The following is an 18,340-nucleotide window of genomic DNA, read 5'->3' as shown; positions in this document are numbered from 1 at the left end:
TTAACCCGGCCGTATTGGCATGTGTTGCAATGTTAAGATTTCATCATTGATATATAAACTATCAGACTGCGTGGTCGGTAGTAGTGGCTTTCAGTAGGCCTTTAAGCCTGTCTTTTCCGGTCACTCGGTGTGGATTCATTATTTGCTTCATGCAACCTGTCAACTGATGTTTTGTGAGTATTACTGGTCTCAAGTAGATGCTAAGTGTTAGCTTTTTTGTTTCCTGCGCTAAGTTTTAGCCTTAGCTTTCGCGTGCGATTGGCACGCATTCGTTTTGCTTGTTTTGTGTTTTGGATGATTTAAGTTCAATAAATCATTCCTACCTTCACGTCTTGGTCCGGAGCCGTCAGTGTTGCATTGGGAGAACAAACCGCGCAGCAAGCGTAAACCCCCACGTGACAGTGATGATACATCGTAGCAGACATAAACAACCGATGATCATTAAGTGTGCCTTGAACGCCACTTCTGCTTACAGAATGGGACCAATCCACTTCCTGGTTTTACCCTGTTGTGGAAACTGGAGCGTGTGCACAACAGTGGCTCTGATAATCAATGGATGGTAGAATATACTTACAAGAAGGGAAGTGGTTTCCTGTCACATAATCTAAGTACGTTAATACGATCTTTAAAAGTCAAACATGATCCCATTCGGGTGTTTATTATCATTTAATACAATAATGGTAAATGGGTTATACTTGTATAGCGCTTTTCTACCTTCAAGGCATTCAAAGCGCCCACGTAAAAACAAAGTCACGCACAGGCATCCTCCATAAAGGGATACACCCCTACGAGGACGATTGTCATACTCGTTCGAGTGACCGCCAATGAGTTGGCTCAGTAAATATATCCCTAATTGTTTAATTATTCTACAATTTTTGTTGTTCATTTAGCATTTTTACTCTGTATTGTAAGTTCTGAATTGTCTCGCTCTGCATTGGCAAATATAGAACTTATGTTACGTGAATGTGGAGATAAAAAGCAAGTATATCTCCACCTTCAGTGGTCCCTGGATGAACATGTGTCACAAACATTGTATTAGATGATATGTGGATGTTGTGCTTACTTGGACTGTGATGAAGCTGTGAGGACTCAGGTGGTTTGTCTTCATGCTCTTCAGTCTTCACAGAGACAACAGTCAGTGGAATCTTGGTGAGATCAGCCTCCTCCTGCCCTATAGGACACTCTCTCTTCTCTTCTTTGTTAATGTGTGGGGGTTGTGGCTCCTCCACTTCCTCTTTTACATGAGGGGTATGCAGATCATCCTCTTCAATATGCGGACGCCACTGGACGTCTGTTGAGTAAATAAGTAAAATAATATCAATAAGAATAGAGGGTTTTCCCTTATCGTAACTAATCGTAGCGGTGCACTATGACAAATCCCTTAAAGGTGACGGTTTTTACATGAAAGCAAATTACAGTAATATAATGTGTCAGAATAATTATATCTAAGTTATCACAAAACGTGAGTTTTGAGTTCCCGGCGAGAAGAAAAAAGCTGTCGTTGATCCTACCAAGAAGAAGGCTTGTAAAACTCCACTGTGTAGGATGGGAAGCAACATGAAGGTGTTCTGTTTCTTTGATGTATTGTAATCCACAGAAAGATTTTGTCTTGACCCGAGATCTACAAAGCGGAGAGAAAGCATGACCTGCCCAAGCTCCAGGCACCTCTTCTTTGAACTGTTTTACGACCTTTTCTTTGAACTGTTTACGACCTTTTCTTTGAACCAACCTTTTCTTTGAACTGTTTTGTGGACAAAGGCGATGGCTGTTTGTGACCCCCGTCCCTTAGAAACACCTGTTGCCGTGTAATCAGGGAAAGTCCAAATAAATGAGGAGGCGTACAATCTTTCGTCAGAGCGTGGAACACTGTGCAAGGGTACAGGTGTACGCGTTTCTCCTCATTGAGCCAAATTTAATTCTGTCTCTGTTTAATTCCTTTCTTCCTGTTTTGTTTAATAGATGTCATCAGTGTTTGAACCTGACATAATGTGTTGTAGCCTCGAGGAGAAGACACACAAAGTCCTACACTCTTATTAACTTTTATTGCCAATCTTCGGTGCTTCACTCCCAGACACACATCAACACTTTCTCATTCTCAGCCAATCATCTTGCGCGCGTTGAAGCATCAGTACACTGATCATCATACATACCTTGTGTGAATGATTGCACCACAATAGGCTGATTTTTATTAGGAGCTGTGTGCAGTCATTTGTACCACGCCTGTTGTCACGAAAGCAAAGTACTGACAACAGTTTATTTTCTTTAGAACAAACGCCTCGCTCTCATAAGCGTTAGCCATGTTTTGCTAGGTGTGCCGCTAAGGAAGTACAAGGAGAAGAAAATGTATGTTTTTATTTTTAAATCGTCGATAATATCAATAAAAATATATGTATGGCCCAAGCCTGGATGTAAGCATTGTCCATTGTCTGCACTATGTTAGTATATCGGAGGTACAGTATAACCACGGACAGCAATCCACAAAATGTGGCGGCTTTTAAGTAGAGAAAGGCTGGGGCTGGTGGTCGCCGACATGCAGCGACAGGAGAGTGTCTAGAAGAGCACATCCGCAAAAACAACAGAAAAAGATGCTTGATGTGTTGCTCCTCGTTTTTTATAAAGACAAAGTGACAAAGGATTGGAGAACGAAGGAACTTCAAAACATCTCAACAAAGTACATCGCACAAGCACAATTTAAAAATAGTAATTTGAAAATAATGTTAATACCAATTAATGACAGATTTGTTTTTGAATGTATGTATACATTTGTCTGTATATACAAAATGGTGTGTATATTTATGCTACTATTTATTATTGTGGAAGTGCTACCCCACAGTTTCACTGTTAGACACAGCACCGGAGCCAAGCGTGCAGTTTTTAACCAGGTTTTAATGTACATATATTTTATCGCAAGTTTTCTTCTCCAGCAGGACGCGACTTTTCAGCCACGTCCGTATCCTCTCTCCCCTCCTGCTCCCGACCGCTTACTGTTAAAAACAACAGATGACTAGATTAACATGTACCACCTGTGAAATCTAATCACCTGCCAGCTGTGTCTCGCCGTCAGCACTGCCACGCCCCCGTCTAATGGTGCTCTGTCCTCAGCACCATGGACAGAGGCGGTGATCTTTGCTCCTGCAGGCAGCGCTGGCCACACCTCCCCCCACAATTATGAAGTATATAATTCATAGCAGATTATGCTAATTATATGATGGTGTCATGTTGACAACGCCCCCACTGCCATGGGTATGTTACCCTGGTAGTTTTTGACTGACACGGTTACCACAATATTATTTTTGTTTTCATGTGCATTGAGTAAAAATTGTGTAATCAAGCAACCAATATAACCATGGGAAAGAGTTCATTTTGTCCTAACAAACTAAAATTGCTTCAAACGCAGTCCAGTGAGTAAAAATTAAGGCTTGGACGTTTCAGCTGGGTGCGGGGTTGGGACTAGCAAATTCTTAAGGACAAGCCAGCATAATCAAAACATTCCTGAAAGACAAATTAGAACTTTATGAATGATGATGAACTTTTGTGCTATCGACCCGGCTCCCTTTGGCTTTGAAACAAAATGCCAATAAGTAATGGCTATTTAATTTATATCTATTTAATTTAGTTAGTTCATTTAAATGTAACAGTTGTTATTTTGGAGAGTTCAGTGATGTTGTAATACAGAAACTGTCAGGTTCAAACACTGATGACATCTATTGAACAAAACAAAGATGCAAGGAATTAAACAGAGACAGAATAAAATTTGGCTCAATGAGGAGAAACGCGTACACCTGTACCCTTGGACAGTGTCACCACGCTCTGACGAAAGATTGTACGCCTCCTCTTTTATTTGGACTTTCCCTGATTACATGGAAACAGCTGTTTCTAAGGGAGGGGGGTCATAAACAGCCATCGCCTTTGATTACAAAACGGTTCAAAGAAACGGTGCCTGGAGGGGACCCTGGTCCTGCTTCCTCTCCGCTTTGTAGTTCTCTGTTCAAGACAAAATCTTTCTGTGGATTATAATACATCAAAGAAACAGAACACCTTCATGTTGCTTCCCATCCTACACAGTGGAGTTTTACAAGCCTTCGTCTTGGTAGGATCAAAGACAGCTTTTGCCTGCCTGCCGGGAACTCATTGAAACACAAAGTTTTGTGATAACTTATTTACAATTATTCTAACAGAAACAACCCGTATTCTAATATTTTGTGGATCGAAATGTACGTCACACCCCCCTATGCGTCATCCTCAACTGCCAACCAGCTGTATGTTTTTTTAGCAGTCAACCCCCGGTAAGCTAGCAATGGATAGATCAATCGTGGCATTCGGATGGAGAACAAAATAATGGTTATACGAACAAACCAGACAGTTCCGTTCATTAATGAAAGAAGTTGAAAGCACATATTCGGATATCCGGCTGCACAACAGAGTCTGGTGGCTGAAACAGTTTGCAGTGTGTCTGCAGCACCTAAACACTTTCCTAAAAGCAAAGGGCTCCCATTTGTTGAGCTAGAACAGCCAGGGTGGCTGGAAAAGCTGCACTTTATGGCGGCTTTGACAGCACACCTTAACACGCTCAACTAAAGTCTTCTGGGCAGGGAAAAGCGGCACAGCCCTGAAGATGCTGGAGGAAATTTTGCCGTTAGTTTGCTAAAGATGAACAAAAAGGTACACTATCTCACCTGCCCTTGTTAAGAGGAAGAACACAATGCTTACATAAATTATGAGCTTAGAATCATCTCAATACTGACTGCGTTTTCGGTCTAGTGTTTGATTTCATAAATGCATAGTGTAAGTGTAAAGCCAACCATAGTGTTATCGTCATTTTAAGAATCAAACAGAGTTTGCGACCCTAGTTAGGTTTTATTCGGTGGCAAATGGGCTCAAATGGCTCTTTGTATGCTGAGGGGTCTTGAGTGAGTTACCATTTTTTTCTGTAAACATGTCAGCCTATTACAGGTAAAGTTAAAGTACCAATGATTGTCACACACACACACACACTAGGTGTGGCGGAATTGTTCTCTGCATTTGACCCATCACCCTTGATCACCCCTACACCTAAGCATTACGTCTACTCCTAACCTTGTTATGTTATAGTCCTGAACGTAAGTTAAATATCATGTAAATAAAAAGTATTAAGCTTAAAAACATTCCAAATATGTTTTTGTCCTCAAAACAATCAATCAATCAATCAATCAATCAATGTTTACTTATATAGCCCTAAATCACGAGTGTCTCAAAGGGCTGCACAAGCCACAACGACATCCTCGGCTCAGATCCCACATCAGGGCAAGGAAAAACTCAACCCAATGGGACAATGAGACACCTTATAGTCCTGAACGTAAGTTAAATATCATGTAAATAAAAAGTATTAAGCTTAAAAACATTCCAAATATGTTTTTGTCCTCAAAACAATCAATCAATCAATCAATCAATCAATGTTTACTTATATAGCCCTAAATCACGAGTGTCTCAAAGGGCTGCACAAGCCACAACGACATCCTCGGCTCAGATCCCACATCAGGGCAAGGAAAAACTCAACCCAATGGGACAATGAGACACCTTGGAGGGGACCGCAGATGCGGGGAACCCCCCCTGGGCGACCGGTGCAATGGACGTCGAGTGGATCTAGCATAATATTGTGAGAGTCCAGTCCATAGTGGATCTAGCATAATAGTGTGAGAGTCCAGTCCATAGTGGATCTAGCATAATAGTGTGAGAGTCCAGTCCATAGTGGATCTAACATAATATTGTGAGAGTCCAGTCCATAGTGGATCTAGCATAATATTGTGAGAGTCCAGTCCATAGTGGATCTAACATAATATTGTGAGAGTCCAGTCCATAGTGGATCCAGCATAATATTGTGAGAGTCCAGTCCATAGTGGATCTAACATAATAGTGTGAGTGTCCAGCCCATAGTGGATCTAACATAATATTGTGAGAGTCCAGTCCATAGTGGATCTAACATAATAGTGTGAGAGTCCAGTCCATAGGGGATCTAACATAATAGTGTGAGAGTCCAGTCCATAGTGGATCTAACATAATATTGTGAGAGTCCAGTCCATAGTGGACCTAGCATAATATTGTGAGAGTCCAGTCCATAGTGGATCTAACATAATATTGTGAGAGTCCAGTCCATAGTGGATCTAGCATAATATTGTGAGAGTCCAGTCCATAGTGGATGTAACATAATATTGTGAGAGTCCAGTCCATAGTGGATCTAACAAAATAGTGAGATTCTCTCATTCTAATGAGTTTCGTTTGCAAGACCAAAAATAACTCTTCCCAAAACATGTTTTACTATGTGGTGTTTTTATGGAGTATCTCCATCAACTATTCCTCTTTAGAGCACAGCTCCCACATTCACTTGGAGACCATCTACGACACGCTGAAGGAAAGTCAGTCACTTTATGTTCTTTTCATAAATCAAGTGTTGACTACTTTACTTATTGAAAGATGATTGACAATACATGTTTACTTTCACTTATTGATGCATGTAGGTCAGAATCCATCCATCCATCCATTTTCTACAGCTTGTCGCTTTTGGGGTCAGAATCAGGAAATGAAATTAGCCATGAAACTATGAATTATATAGATTACAATGTAAAATATATTTGGTGACTGTGTGAGTTTTGTGTAAACATGAGATAGGCTCCAGCAACCCCCGCGACCCCGAACGGGACAAGCGGTAGAAAAATGGATGGATGTTGATACACATTGTTACAAACTGAGAGGAACATCAACCTCTCATACATATTGTGTGTCTGAAACTGTCTTGTTTTCATGAACAATGTAACAACAAAGCAGTGCATCATCCTCACATGACATTCACCTTCTTATAGACCATCTATTTAAGACTAGTGTTAATAATCCAATATAAAGTGTGAGAGTAAGAAGTAAACAAACCTGTTCTGTGTAACACAACTTGATGTTTCTTGAAAACAGCGTCCAGTAGTTGATGTTGTCGCTCCTTCTCCTCTTTTGTTGGACAAAGTTCCTCCTCGTACTCTGCTATCGTTCTTTCGCACATTTTCACACAATCACAACACTTTACACTCACACTTGATCTCTGCTTAGCAATGTGTTTTCATCACTTCCGCCTCTCTTTGTTAGCGGCTAACACGCTAAGCTAACTAGCACGCTAAGCTAGCACAATGAGCTCTAAAGTGCGCTCGGACTAATGTACCCGAATACAGATGTATGTTTATGTTAACTATGTTTACTCTATTACACAGCATATATGTGTACGTGTACGTACTGATTTAGAAAAACGTACTATAATAACCACAATAACGTCTTCTCCGTCATCTTCATCAAACGCCATTTTGATTTTTCTTCGTCTTTGTTTTGTTCACGCGACAGTGTTGTCAGATCTCGCGAGAGAATCAAGCAATCGGCTATAGTTCTTCTTCTTCTTAGTGTCAGTTTGCAGCCATGGCTTGAAAGCTTCATACCGCTATCTACTGGACTGTAGAATGTAGTGTGGGCCATAGGACGAGAAAAAGCGAGCATGCTATCATATCTATGGGGTTTCATCGGTTCTCTCGCGAGATCTGACAACACAACGCGGGAACAAAACAGGACGAGAGTAAAGCAAAATGGCGCCTGACCAAGACGTTATCATCTGTGCCTGCATGTTCACACATATATGTCGTTTAATAGAGTAAACATTATTAATATTTGTTTGTATCCGGATACATTAGTCCGAGCGTATTTTGACGCTTCTCGTGCGAGCTTAGCTTGCTAGTTAGCTTAGCGTGTTAGCTGGTAACAAAGAGAGGCGGAAGTGATCAAAACACATCGCTAAGCAGAGATCAAGTGTGAGTGTAAAGTGTTGTGATTGTGTGAAAATGTGCGAAAGAACGACAGCAGAGTGCGAGGAGGAACTTTGTCCAACAAAAGAGGAGAAGGAGCGACAACATCAACTACTGGACGCTGTTTTCAAGAAACATCAAGTTGTGTTACACAGAACAGGTTTGTTTACTTCTTACTCTCACATCTTTACTAACGTCATATTTCATTATTAACACTATTCTTAAGTGAAGTGAAGTTAATTGTTTTTATATAGCGCTTTTCTCTAGTGACTCAAAGCGCTTTACATAGTGAAACCCAATATCTAAGTTACATTTAAACCAGTGTGGGTGGCACTGGGAGCAGGTGGGTAAAGTGTCTTGCTCAAGGACACAACGGCAGTGACTAGGATGGCGGAAGCGGGGATCGAACCCGGAGCCCTCAAGTTGCTGGCACGGCCACTCTACCAACTATGCCGCCTAAATAATTATCAAACAATTAAATTTACAATTAAATAAATTGTTTATAGTAGAGTGAATTGTCATGTGAGGAGGTTGTTTTTATATTGTTCATGAAAACAAGACAGTTTCAGACACACAATATTTATGAGAGGTTGATGTTCCTCTCAGTGTGTAACAACGTGTATCAACATGTTTACACAAAACTCACACAGTCCCCAAATATATTTTACATTGTAATCAATATAATTCATAGTTTCATGGCTAATTTCACTTCCTGATTCTCACTTACATGCATCAGTAAGTGAAAGTCAACATGTATTGTCAATCATCTTTCAATAAACAAGGTAGTCAAATGGTAATTGGGTTGTACTTGTATAGCACTTTTCTACCTTTTTTTAAAGGAACTCAAAGCGCTTTGACACTATTTCCACATTCACCCATTCACACACACACATTCACACACTGATGGCGGGAGCTGCCATGCACGGCGCTAACCAGGCCCATCAGGAGCAAGGGTGAAGTGTCTTGCTCAAGGACACAACAGACGTGACTAGGATGATAGAAGGTGGGGATTGAACCAGTAACCCTCAGATTGCTGGCACGGTAGAGATGCGCGGTTTGCGGACACAACCGCGGATAAACCGCGGGTCGGGCGGCTGACATGACGAAAAAAAAAATATTTTAAATAGATTCGAGCGGGTGGCGGTTGAACCAATTCGGAAATATATATACATAGTTAAATGTTGTTACCCACATACGAAAAATGAGCAGCACTCTTTGAAACAGTCAATTATTCATCAGGCGCTCCTTCAGCGCAGCAGGGCGCATTTTAGAGGCCAGGCGCTCTCGCCTGAATCCTGGCACTGTAGATGCCATTTTATTCCTGCATAGTGCTGACAAAAAAAAAAGTAAGTAGACATACGGTTGGATATGTCAAACGAATTAGTCTACGTTACCTAGGCTATACCAAATAAGCCCATGTCTAACCTATATTGAGTTCGGTCAGCTGAATAATTGTGATGGTTACGTGTTGTTTGGGCGCACTACAATGCAAAGGAATTAAAGGCCTACTGAAATGAATTTTTTTTATTTAAACAGGGATAGCAGATCTATTCTATGTGTCATACTTGATCATTTCGCGATATTGCCATATTTTTGCTGAAAGGATTTAGTATAGAACAACGACGATAAAGATTGCAACTTTTGGTATCTGATAAAAAAAAGGCTTGCCCCTACCGGAAGTAGCGTGACGTAGTTAATTGAACATATACGCAAAGTTCCCTATTGTTTACAATGATGGCCGCATGAAGTGAGAGAGATTCGGACCGAGAAAGCGACAATTTCCCCATTAATTTGAGCGGGGATGAAAGATTTGTGGATGAGTAAAGTGCAAGTGAAGGACTGGTGGGGAGTTGAAGCTATTCAGATAGGGAAGATGCTGTGAGAGCCGGGGGTGACCTGATATTCAGCTGGGAATGACTACAACAGTAAATAAACACAAGACATATATATACTCTATTAGCCACAACACAACCAGGCTTATATTTAATATGCCACAAATTAATCCTGCATAAAAACACCTGCGTGTTTGTTATGCTAGCTCCTAGCTCCTATGCTAGCTCCTAGCTCCATAGAACACGCCAATACAATTCAAACACCTGATCAACACACACAATCACTCAGCCCAAAAGACTGTTCACCTAACCCAAGGTTCATAAAGCTTATATATTTAAAAAAAGTTACGTACATACGCAAAAAAAAGTTGCGCACATACGGTCAAGCGATCAAATGTTTAGAAGCCAAAGCTGCATACTCACAGTAGCACGTCTGCGTCTTTGTCATCCAAATCAAAGTAATCCTGGTAAGAGTCTGTGTTGTCCCAGTTCTCTACAGGCGTCTGTGTATCGAAGTCAAAAGTCCTCCTGGTTAGAGTCTCTGTTATCCGAGTTCTTCCATCTTGACTGCATCTTCCGGGAATGTAAACAAAGAAGCGCCGGCTGTGTACTGTTGTTGCTGACTACGTTCGAAAAATACGTCCATTTCGCACCGACAACTTTCTTCTTTGCTTGCTCAGCTTCCTTCTCCATAATGCAATGAACATGATTGCAACAGATTCACGAATGATGTCCAGAATACTGTGGAATTATGAAATGAAAACAGAGCTTTTTCGTATTGGCTTCAATGTGGAAGGCATATCCGTGTTCCCCGGGTTACGTCACGCGCATACGTCATCCGCAGAGGCGTTTCGAACCGGAAGTTTAGCGGCAAATTTAAAATGTCACTTTATAAGTTAACCCGGCCGTATTGGCATGTGTTATAATGTTAAGATTTCATCATTGATATATAAACTATCAGACTGCGTGGTCGGTAGTAGTGGCTTTCAGTAGGCCTTTAAGGCAATTGCATTGTTTATTGTGGTTCTTTCTATTGGAGATATACTACTGTGTGTTAATTTTTTGGCCTCGCTTTCAAGTGAAGCGCATCTCCGATTGGCTACAATGTAAGGCTATTTAGCCTGCTTTGTTTGTCGCGACCGTCTATTTTCATTATAATTCAAGTTTAATGATAAAGTGCAGTCTGATGGGTTTGATTTCCCCCCTTCAGCTATTTGCCTCGGCCAATAAGTTGCAGGTAATTTATTATTATTATTTATTTAATTTATTTTTGTTTAAATAGGGATGACATACATATGTTATTGTATAATTTAAGTTTGTGCGCGTGATTGACAGCCTAAGGCTTATGAGGCACATTTTTTATTTATTTTTTTATTTCAACTTACAAACGTATGAGCCTATGCCTATGCCTACAACATAGGCTATGTGTTCATCTTTATTTTCCTGCCTGTCGTTGACAATGGAGATTGTCTGATATTTTGTCATGGCTGCAGATCAATCAATAAAGGTTCATCTTTGTCGCAAAATTGTTCACTGTTTCACTGTGCACCCCGCCCTCGTCCCTATTTGAGCATTATAACGTTAACAAGTTAATATTCATTGAAATAAACTCAGAACATTTTTTTTACCTAACGAAAATATAGGCCTAGTCTTTCTAAAACATTTTTTTAACTTCTTAAAAGCATCGTTCTGCTTGCTGCAACTGCACACACATACTGTATACACATACTGTACATATACATTCACTGTACAAACACACACATACACATTCTATACATATACACTACCGTTCAAAAGTTTGGGGTCACATTGAAATGTCCTTATTTTTGAAGGAAAAGCACTGTACTTTTCAATGAAGATAACTTTAAACTAGTCTTAACTTTAAAGAAATACACTCTATACATTGCTAATGTGGTAAATGACTATTCTAGCTGCAAATGTCTGGTTTTTGGTGCAATATCTACATAGGTGTATAGAGGCCCATTTCCAGCAACTATCACTCCAGTGTTCTAATGGTACAATGTGTTTGCTCATTGGCTCAGAAGGCTAATTGATGATTAGAAAACCCTTGTGCAATCATGTTCACACATCTGAAAACAGTTTAGCTCGTTATAGAAGCTACAAAACTGACCTTCCTTTGAGCAGATTGAGTTTCTGGAGCATCACATTTGTGGGGTCAATTAAACGCTCAAAATGGCCAGAAAAAGAGAACTTTCATCTGAAACTCGACAGTCTATTCTTGTTCTTAGAAATGAAGACTATTCCACAAAATTGTTTGGGTGACCCCAAACTTTTGAACGGTAGTGTATATTTTTCCAAATAAACCCTTTGACAGCACTAGTTGAAATACAAGAATCAAAGCCGACAAACTGTATATGTTTTTAATGAGGAAGATCATTTATACTTTTACCTATTAAAACTGTCCACTTGTAACATATTTCTATCTCATCATGGATCGAACAATTCCTCGAATGATTTGGGTAACTCGATTACAAAAAAGGATCGAGTCATTTTCTCTGGCTTAAAGAGTGGTTTATATAACGGTGCATGACGGCAGTCACCCAGGCAGAGGAAGGAGGAAGTGGATGCAATGTTTCCCATGTTGTCATTTATTTGGGGCGGACATTGACAAACAAATGGAATTTGCCTTGCCACAAACGTTGTTTGTTAATGGGTTTTATCCATTTACTCAAATAATCAAAGAACATTCCAGTAGTACACTCGATTACTAAAATATTCAATAGCTACAGTCTTATTTTTCATGTACGATGTAATATTTGCCGTTTTTAAGTTTAAGTGTGTTTGTTTTGTTTGTGTCCTGTAGACATCCATCAGCTGTCTACGCATGGGGGGAGCTTCACTTGGGAGCCCGAAGAGCCACAGACCCCCCGTTTTAACGAGGAAGAGGAGGATCCACAGCCCTCGCGTGTTAAAGAGGAAATGAAGGACCCACAGCAACCCCCTCTTAAAGAGGAAGAGGATTATCCACAGCCCACCCTTGTTAAAGAGGAAGAAGAAGATCTACAGCCGTCTCATTTTAAAGAGGAAGAGGAGGGAGAGTGTCTTCTAGGGCAGGAGGAGGCTGATCCCCCCAAGTTTCCACTGACTGTTGTCTCTGTGAAGACTGAAGAGCATGAAGACAAACCACCTGAGTCCTCACAGCTTCATCACAGTCCAAGTAAGCACAACATCCACATATCATCTCATACAATGTTTTTCAACCTTTTTTGAGCCAAGGCACATTTTTTGCGTTGAAAAAATGTGGAGGCACACCACCAGCAGAAATAATTAAAAAACTAAACTCAGTTGACAGTTAAAAGTCGTTGTCGCAATTTTTGGATATGACTTTAAAGCATAACCAAGCATGCATCACTATAGCTCTTGTCTCAAAGTAGGTGTACTGTCACCAACTGTCACATCACACCCTGACTTATTTGGAGTTTATTGCTGTTTTCCTGTGTGTAGTGTTTTAGTTCTTGTCTCGCGCTCCTATTTTGGTGGCTTTTTCTCTTTTTTTGGTATTTTCCTGTAGCAGTTTCATGTCTTCCTTTGAGCGATATTTCCCGCATCTACTTTGTTTTAGCAATCAAGAATATTTCAGTTGCTTTTATCCTTCTTTGTGGGTACATTGTTGATTGTCATGTCATGTTCGAATGTACATTGTGGACACCGTCTTTGCGCCACAGTAAGTCTTTGCTGTCGTCCAGCATTCTGTTTTTGTTTACTTTATAGCCAGTTCAGTTTTAGTTTAGTTCTGCATAGCCTTCCCTACTGATATGGAAGAGTATTACACGGTTACTCTGCCGAACTCTAGACCAGTGTTTTTCAACCTTTTTTGAGCCAAGGCACATTTTTTGCGTTGAAAAAATCCAGAGGCACACCACCAGCAGAAATAATTAAAAAACGAAACTCCGTTGACAGTAAAAAGTTGTTGTTGCAATTGTTGGATATGACTTTAAAGCATAACCAAGCATGCATCACTATAGCTCTTGTCTCAAAGTAGGTGTACTGTCACCACCTGTCACATCACGCCGTGACTTATTTTGAGTTTTTTGCTGTTTTCCTGTCTGTAGTGTTTTAGTTCTTGTATTGGGCTCCTATTTTGGTGGCTTTTTGTCTTTTTTGGGTATTTTCCTGTAGCAGTTTCATGTCTTCCTGTGAGCGATTTTTCCCGCATCTACTTTGTTTTTATCCTTCTTCGTGGGGACATTGTTGATTGTCATGTCATGTTTGGATGTACATTGTGGACGCCGTTTTTGCTCCACAGTAAGTCTTTGCTGTCGTCCAGCATTCTGTTTTTGTTTACTTTGTAGCCAGTTCAGTTTTAGTTTCGTTCTGCATAGCCTTCCCTAAGCTTCAGTGCCTTTTCTTAGGGGCACTCACCTTTTGTTTATTTTCGGTTTAAGCATTAGACACCTTTTTACCTGCACGCTGCCTCCCGCTGTTTCCGACATCTACAAAGCAATTAGCTACCGGCTGCCACCTACTGATATGGAAGAGTATTACACGGTTACTCTGCCGAGCTCTAGACAGCACCAACACTCAACAACAACACATCATTTGCAGACTATAATTACTGGTTTGCAAAAAATATTTTTAACCCATACAGGTGAAATTAGATCATCTCCCACGGCACACCAGACTGTATCTCACGGTACACTAGTGTGCTGCGGCACAGTGGTTGAAAAACACTGATCTAATACAATGTTTGTGACAGATGTTCATCCAGGGTCAACCATTCTCTCTCAGGGTGGAGATATACTTTAACCCGCCAATTTATTTAAAAAAACAAAACACAAATAACTTCTCTAATCACCAATGTAATTGCTAGGTTGCAACCATATGACCGAGGTAGGTTGTGATTGTGTAATGTTGTAGGAGCATGGTCTGAAATGACAATGCTGTGATATTCCCAACATAGCTGAGTTGAAATGAAAAGCTCCCTGATAATAAAATGATATAATTCAACATTTGGAATAAAAGAGTACAATTTTGGGGTGCTCACCATCCCAGTTCCCAACATGAGTGTTGCACAGCCTCCCTGATATCACAACAGGGTCAGAGTGTAGATACAGTAAGTAAAAAAATAAGGTCAATAATTAAAGGTTATGAAAAATTACAAAAATAGAAATGAGACAAGCATCTTGCAGCTTCAGGACAAATACACAAGAGCCAAGACATATCATTTACTAAGAAAAGATCAGAATTGGAATCAGCTTTATTGGCCGGGTACGTTTAACACACAAGGAGCTTGCCTCTCTTGTTCAATGTAAACAATAAATATCAACCCATCCATCCATCCATGTTCTACCGCTTGTCCCATTTGGGGTGGCGGGGGGTGCTGGAGCCTATCTCAGCTACATTCGGGCGGAAGGCGGGGTACACCCTGGACAAGTCGCCACCTCATCGCAGGGCCGACACAGATAGACAGACAACATTCACACACTAGGGACCATTTAGTGTTGCCAATCAACCTTATTTTCCTCAAAGATATTATTTGTCCTGTCCTAGTTTTTAGATGGACAACAATTTAATGTAGTTATTATTCTGCAACAGTCTAAGGAGCAGCACAATAACAGTACAAATAAATATTTATGAGTGAATTACATTTCCGATGGGTAAATTAGAGCCAATCCGTTGAGTAATCTTTAAGATGGTTGATGACCAGTCAATTGCTGGGTTGCAATCGATGATCTAGAGCAGTGTTTTTCAACCACTAGTGTGCCGTGAAATATTGTCTGGTGTGCCGTGGGAAATTATGCAACTTCACCTAATTGGTCCCAAAAATATTTTTTTCAAATCAATAATTATAATCTGCAAATAATGTGCCGTTGCTTAGTGTCTGTGCTGTGTAGAGCTCGGCAGGGTAACCACGTAATACTCCATGTCAGTAGGTGGCAGCGGGTAGTTGATTGCTTTGTAAAAGTTGGATGTGTCGGGTGAGGCGAGGATGGTTTGTTGTGATCACAATATGCGGGTAAAAACGTATATAATGCTTACACCAAAAATGAACATAAGGAAAAGGCAATGAAGCATAGGAAAGGCTACGCAAAACACAATTAAAACTGAACTGGCTACCAAGTAAACAGAAACAGAATGCTGGACGACAGCAAAAACTTACGGCGTCCACAAAGTACATCCGTACATGACATGACAATCAATAATGTCCACACAAAGAAGGATAGCAACAACTTAAATAGCCTTGCTTGCTAACACAAAGCAGGTGCGGGGAATAGCGCTCAAAGGAAGACATGAAACTGCTACAGGAAAACACCAACAAAACAGGAAGGGCCACCAAAATAACAGCGCAAGACAAAAACTAAAGCACTACACAGGAAAACACCAACAAACTCAAAATAAGGCACGACGACCTGGTGGAGTTTCATTTTTTTACGTTTTCTGTTGGTGGTGTGCCGCCGGAATTTTTAATGAAAAAAACGTGCCTTGCCTCAAAAAAGGTTGAAAAACACTGGTCTAGAGTCCCATTAAACTACTGTTTATTTACCTGCATCAGTGCAGATTTGGGCATATTTTGAAAGGTTTAGAGGCAAATATATAAGCGATCAGGTAAAAAAAATATTTAAAATGGGATGAAATAGATTGATACACTCTTAAAGGCCTACTGAAAGCCACTACTACCGACCACGCAGTCTGATAGTTTATATATCAATGATGAAATCTTAACATTGCAACACATGCCAATACGGCCGGGTTAACTTATAAAGTGCAATTTTAAATTTCCCCGGAAATATCCGGCTGAAACGTCTCGGTATGATGACGTATGCGCGTGACGTAGTCAGTTAAACGGAAGTATTGGTACCCCGTAGAATCCTATACAAAAAGCTCTGTTTTCATTTCATAACTCCACAGTATTCTGGACATCTGTGTTGGTGAATCTTTTGCAATTTGTTTAATGAACAATGAAGGCTGCAAAGAAGAAAGTTGTAGGTGGGATCGGTGTATTAGCGGCGGCGGCGGCGGACTACAGCAACACAACCGGAGGACTTTCTTGGAGAGCAGACGCGCTAGCCGGTGACCTCCCCTTGACTTCCTACGTCTCCGGGCCGCCAACCGCATCTGTGATCGGGTGAAGTCCTTCGTCGCGCCGTCGATCGCTGGAACGCAGGTGAGCACGGGTGTTGATGAGCAGATGAGGGCTTGCTGGCGTAGGTGGAGAGCTAATGTTTTTAGCATAGCTCTGTGAGGTCCGGTTGCTAAGTTAGCTTCATTGGCGTCGTTAGCACAGCATTGTTAACCTTCGCCAGCCTGGAAAGCATTAACCGTGTAGTTACATGTCCACGGTTTAATAGTATTGTTGATTTCCTATCTATCCTTCCAGTCAGGGGTTTATTTCTTTTGTTTCTATATGCAGTTAAAGCACGATGCTATCACGTTAGCTTGTAGCTAAAGTGTTTCACTGATGTATTGTCGTGGAGATAAAAGTCACTGTGAATGTCCATTTCGCGTTCTCGACTCTCATTTTCAAGAGGATATAGTATCCCAGGTGGTTTAAAATACAAATCCGTGATCCACAATAGAAAAAGGAGAGAGTGTGGAATCCAATGAGCCAGCTTGTACCTAAGTTACGGTCAGAGCGAAAAAAGATATGTCTTGAACTGCACTCTAACGTTCCTCATCCACGAATCTCGCTCAAATTAATGGGGAAATCGTCGCTTTCTCGGTCCGAATCTCTCTCACTTCTGGCCGCCATCACTGTAAACAATAGGGAACTTTGTGGAAATGTTCAGCTGACTACGTCACGCTCCTTCCGGTAGGGGCAAGGCTTTTTTTGTCAGACACCAAAAGTTGCGATCTTTATCGTCGTTTTATACTAAATCCATTCAGCAAAAATATGACAATATAGCGAAATGATGAAGTATGACACATAAAATAGATCTGCTATCCCCGTTTAAATAAAAAAAATTCATTTCAGTAGGCCTTTAAGAAAACATATTTATGAAATATTTAAACCATTTATAATCACCGAGACGTTACTGCTCGCCTCGACCTCATATATAAACATGTACATACATACATAACACGTGCAAGGCTAATAAAATAATAGCGCCGTGGTAAATAGAGCAAAAATGACGGTGAAGTGAACATGAGTTAGTACACTCACAGTGACAGATTAGTTCCAGGGTTGTTTCCTAGCTGCAGGTCTGACACTCTGTGACTGTTTAGAATGCGTCAGCTTGATAGTCTGAGGTACGAAACTGTTCTTATGACAGGTTGTTTTTGCTTAGTATTTTGTAATGCCAGGGCAGGGGTTTGAACAGTTGGTGACCAGGGTGTGAGGGGCCTGCCAGTTTCCTGACCCTGGACCAGTATAGGTCCTGGATGACTGCAATGATATTTTCTGCAGTCCTAATTGCCCGTTGCTGTCTGTGTTTGTCCAGACAGTGATAGAGGGGCACAGGACAGACTGAATGATTGATATGGAGAACATGATCAGCAGGTTGAAGTCCTTGAGCTGACGCAGGAACATTTTCTGCTCTGTCTACTATCTTCAATTCTATGTGGGAAGTCCATTTTTGGTTCCGTGAGATTGTGGATCCCAGGAACCTGAAAGAGTCCGGAGTAGACAGCGGATTCAGCCCCAGATTGTTCTGACTGCACCAGAGAGCCAGCTGTTCGATCTCCCATTTTTAGGCAGACTTGACACTCTCCTGGACGAGACCGACGACGGTGGTGTCGTCT

The 18,340-nt window shown here is 40.9% G+C and overlaps 2 protein-coding genes across 5 annotated transcripts in view; one reads left to right on the top strand and one right to left on the bottom strand.

Annotated features, from left to right (window-relative positions):
• Nucleotides 1-7,505, bottom strand: part of LOC133640587 (gastrula zinc finger protein XlCGF57.1-like) — a 173,026-nt gene extending 165,521 nt beyond the window's left edge. Inside the window, exons 1-2 of one of the 3 annotated variants that reach the window (XM_062034089.1) lie at nucleotides 6,901-7,505; nucleotides 1,064-1,291 (exon numbers count right to left, since the gene is read on the bottom strand). In XM_062034089.1, the coding sequence (XP_061890073.1) occupies nucleotides 1,064-1,291; nucleotides 6,901-7,024 (352 nt within the window). In that variant the 5' untranslated portion in view covers nucleotides 7,025-7,505. The remainder of the gene's footprint in view (nucleotides 1-1,063; nucleotides 1,292-6,900) is intronic. The other 2 variants (XM_062034090.1, XM_062034091.1) reach the window with 2 other exon arrangements.
• The window catches only part of LOC133640585 (oocyte zinc finger protein XlCOF6-like), a 404,169-nt gene that overhangs the window by 382,208 nt on the left and 3,621 nt on the right, over nucleotides 1-18,340 (top strand). The window contains exons 1-2 of one of the 2 annotated variants that reach the window (XM_062034085.1): nucleotides 7,459-7,968; nucleotides 12,465-12,818. The exons of the other annotated variant lie outside the window; for it this stretch is intronic. Of the exons in view, the coding sequence (XP_061890069.1) occupies nucleotides 7,845-7,968; nucleotides 12,465-12,818 (478 nt within the window). The 5' untranslated portion in view covers nucleotides 7,459-7,844. Of the gene's footprint in view, nucleotides 1-7,458; nucleotides 7,969-12,464; nucleotides 12,819-18,340 lie in introns of those variants that run through there. 2 annotated transcript variants of the gene reach the window in all.

This window comes from Entelurus aequoreus, linkage group LG23, assembly GCF_033978785.1.
Source record: "Entelurus aequoreus isolate RoL-2023_Sb linkage group LG23, RoL_Eaeq_v1.1, whole genome shotgun sequence".
In the NCBI taxonomy this organism is placed as follows: domain Eukaryota; kingdom Metazoa; phylum Chordata; class Actinopteri; order Syngnathiformes; family Syngnathidae; genus Entelurus; species Entelurus aequoreus.
This window is presented reverse-complemented; position numbering and strand designations above follow the sequence as displayed.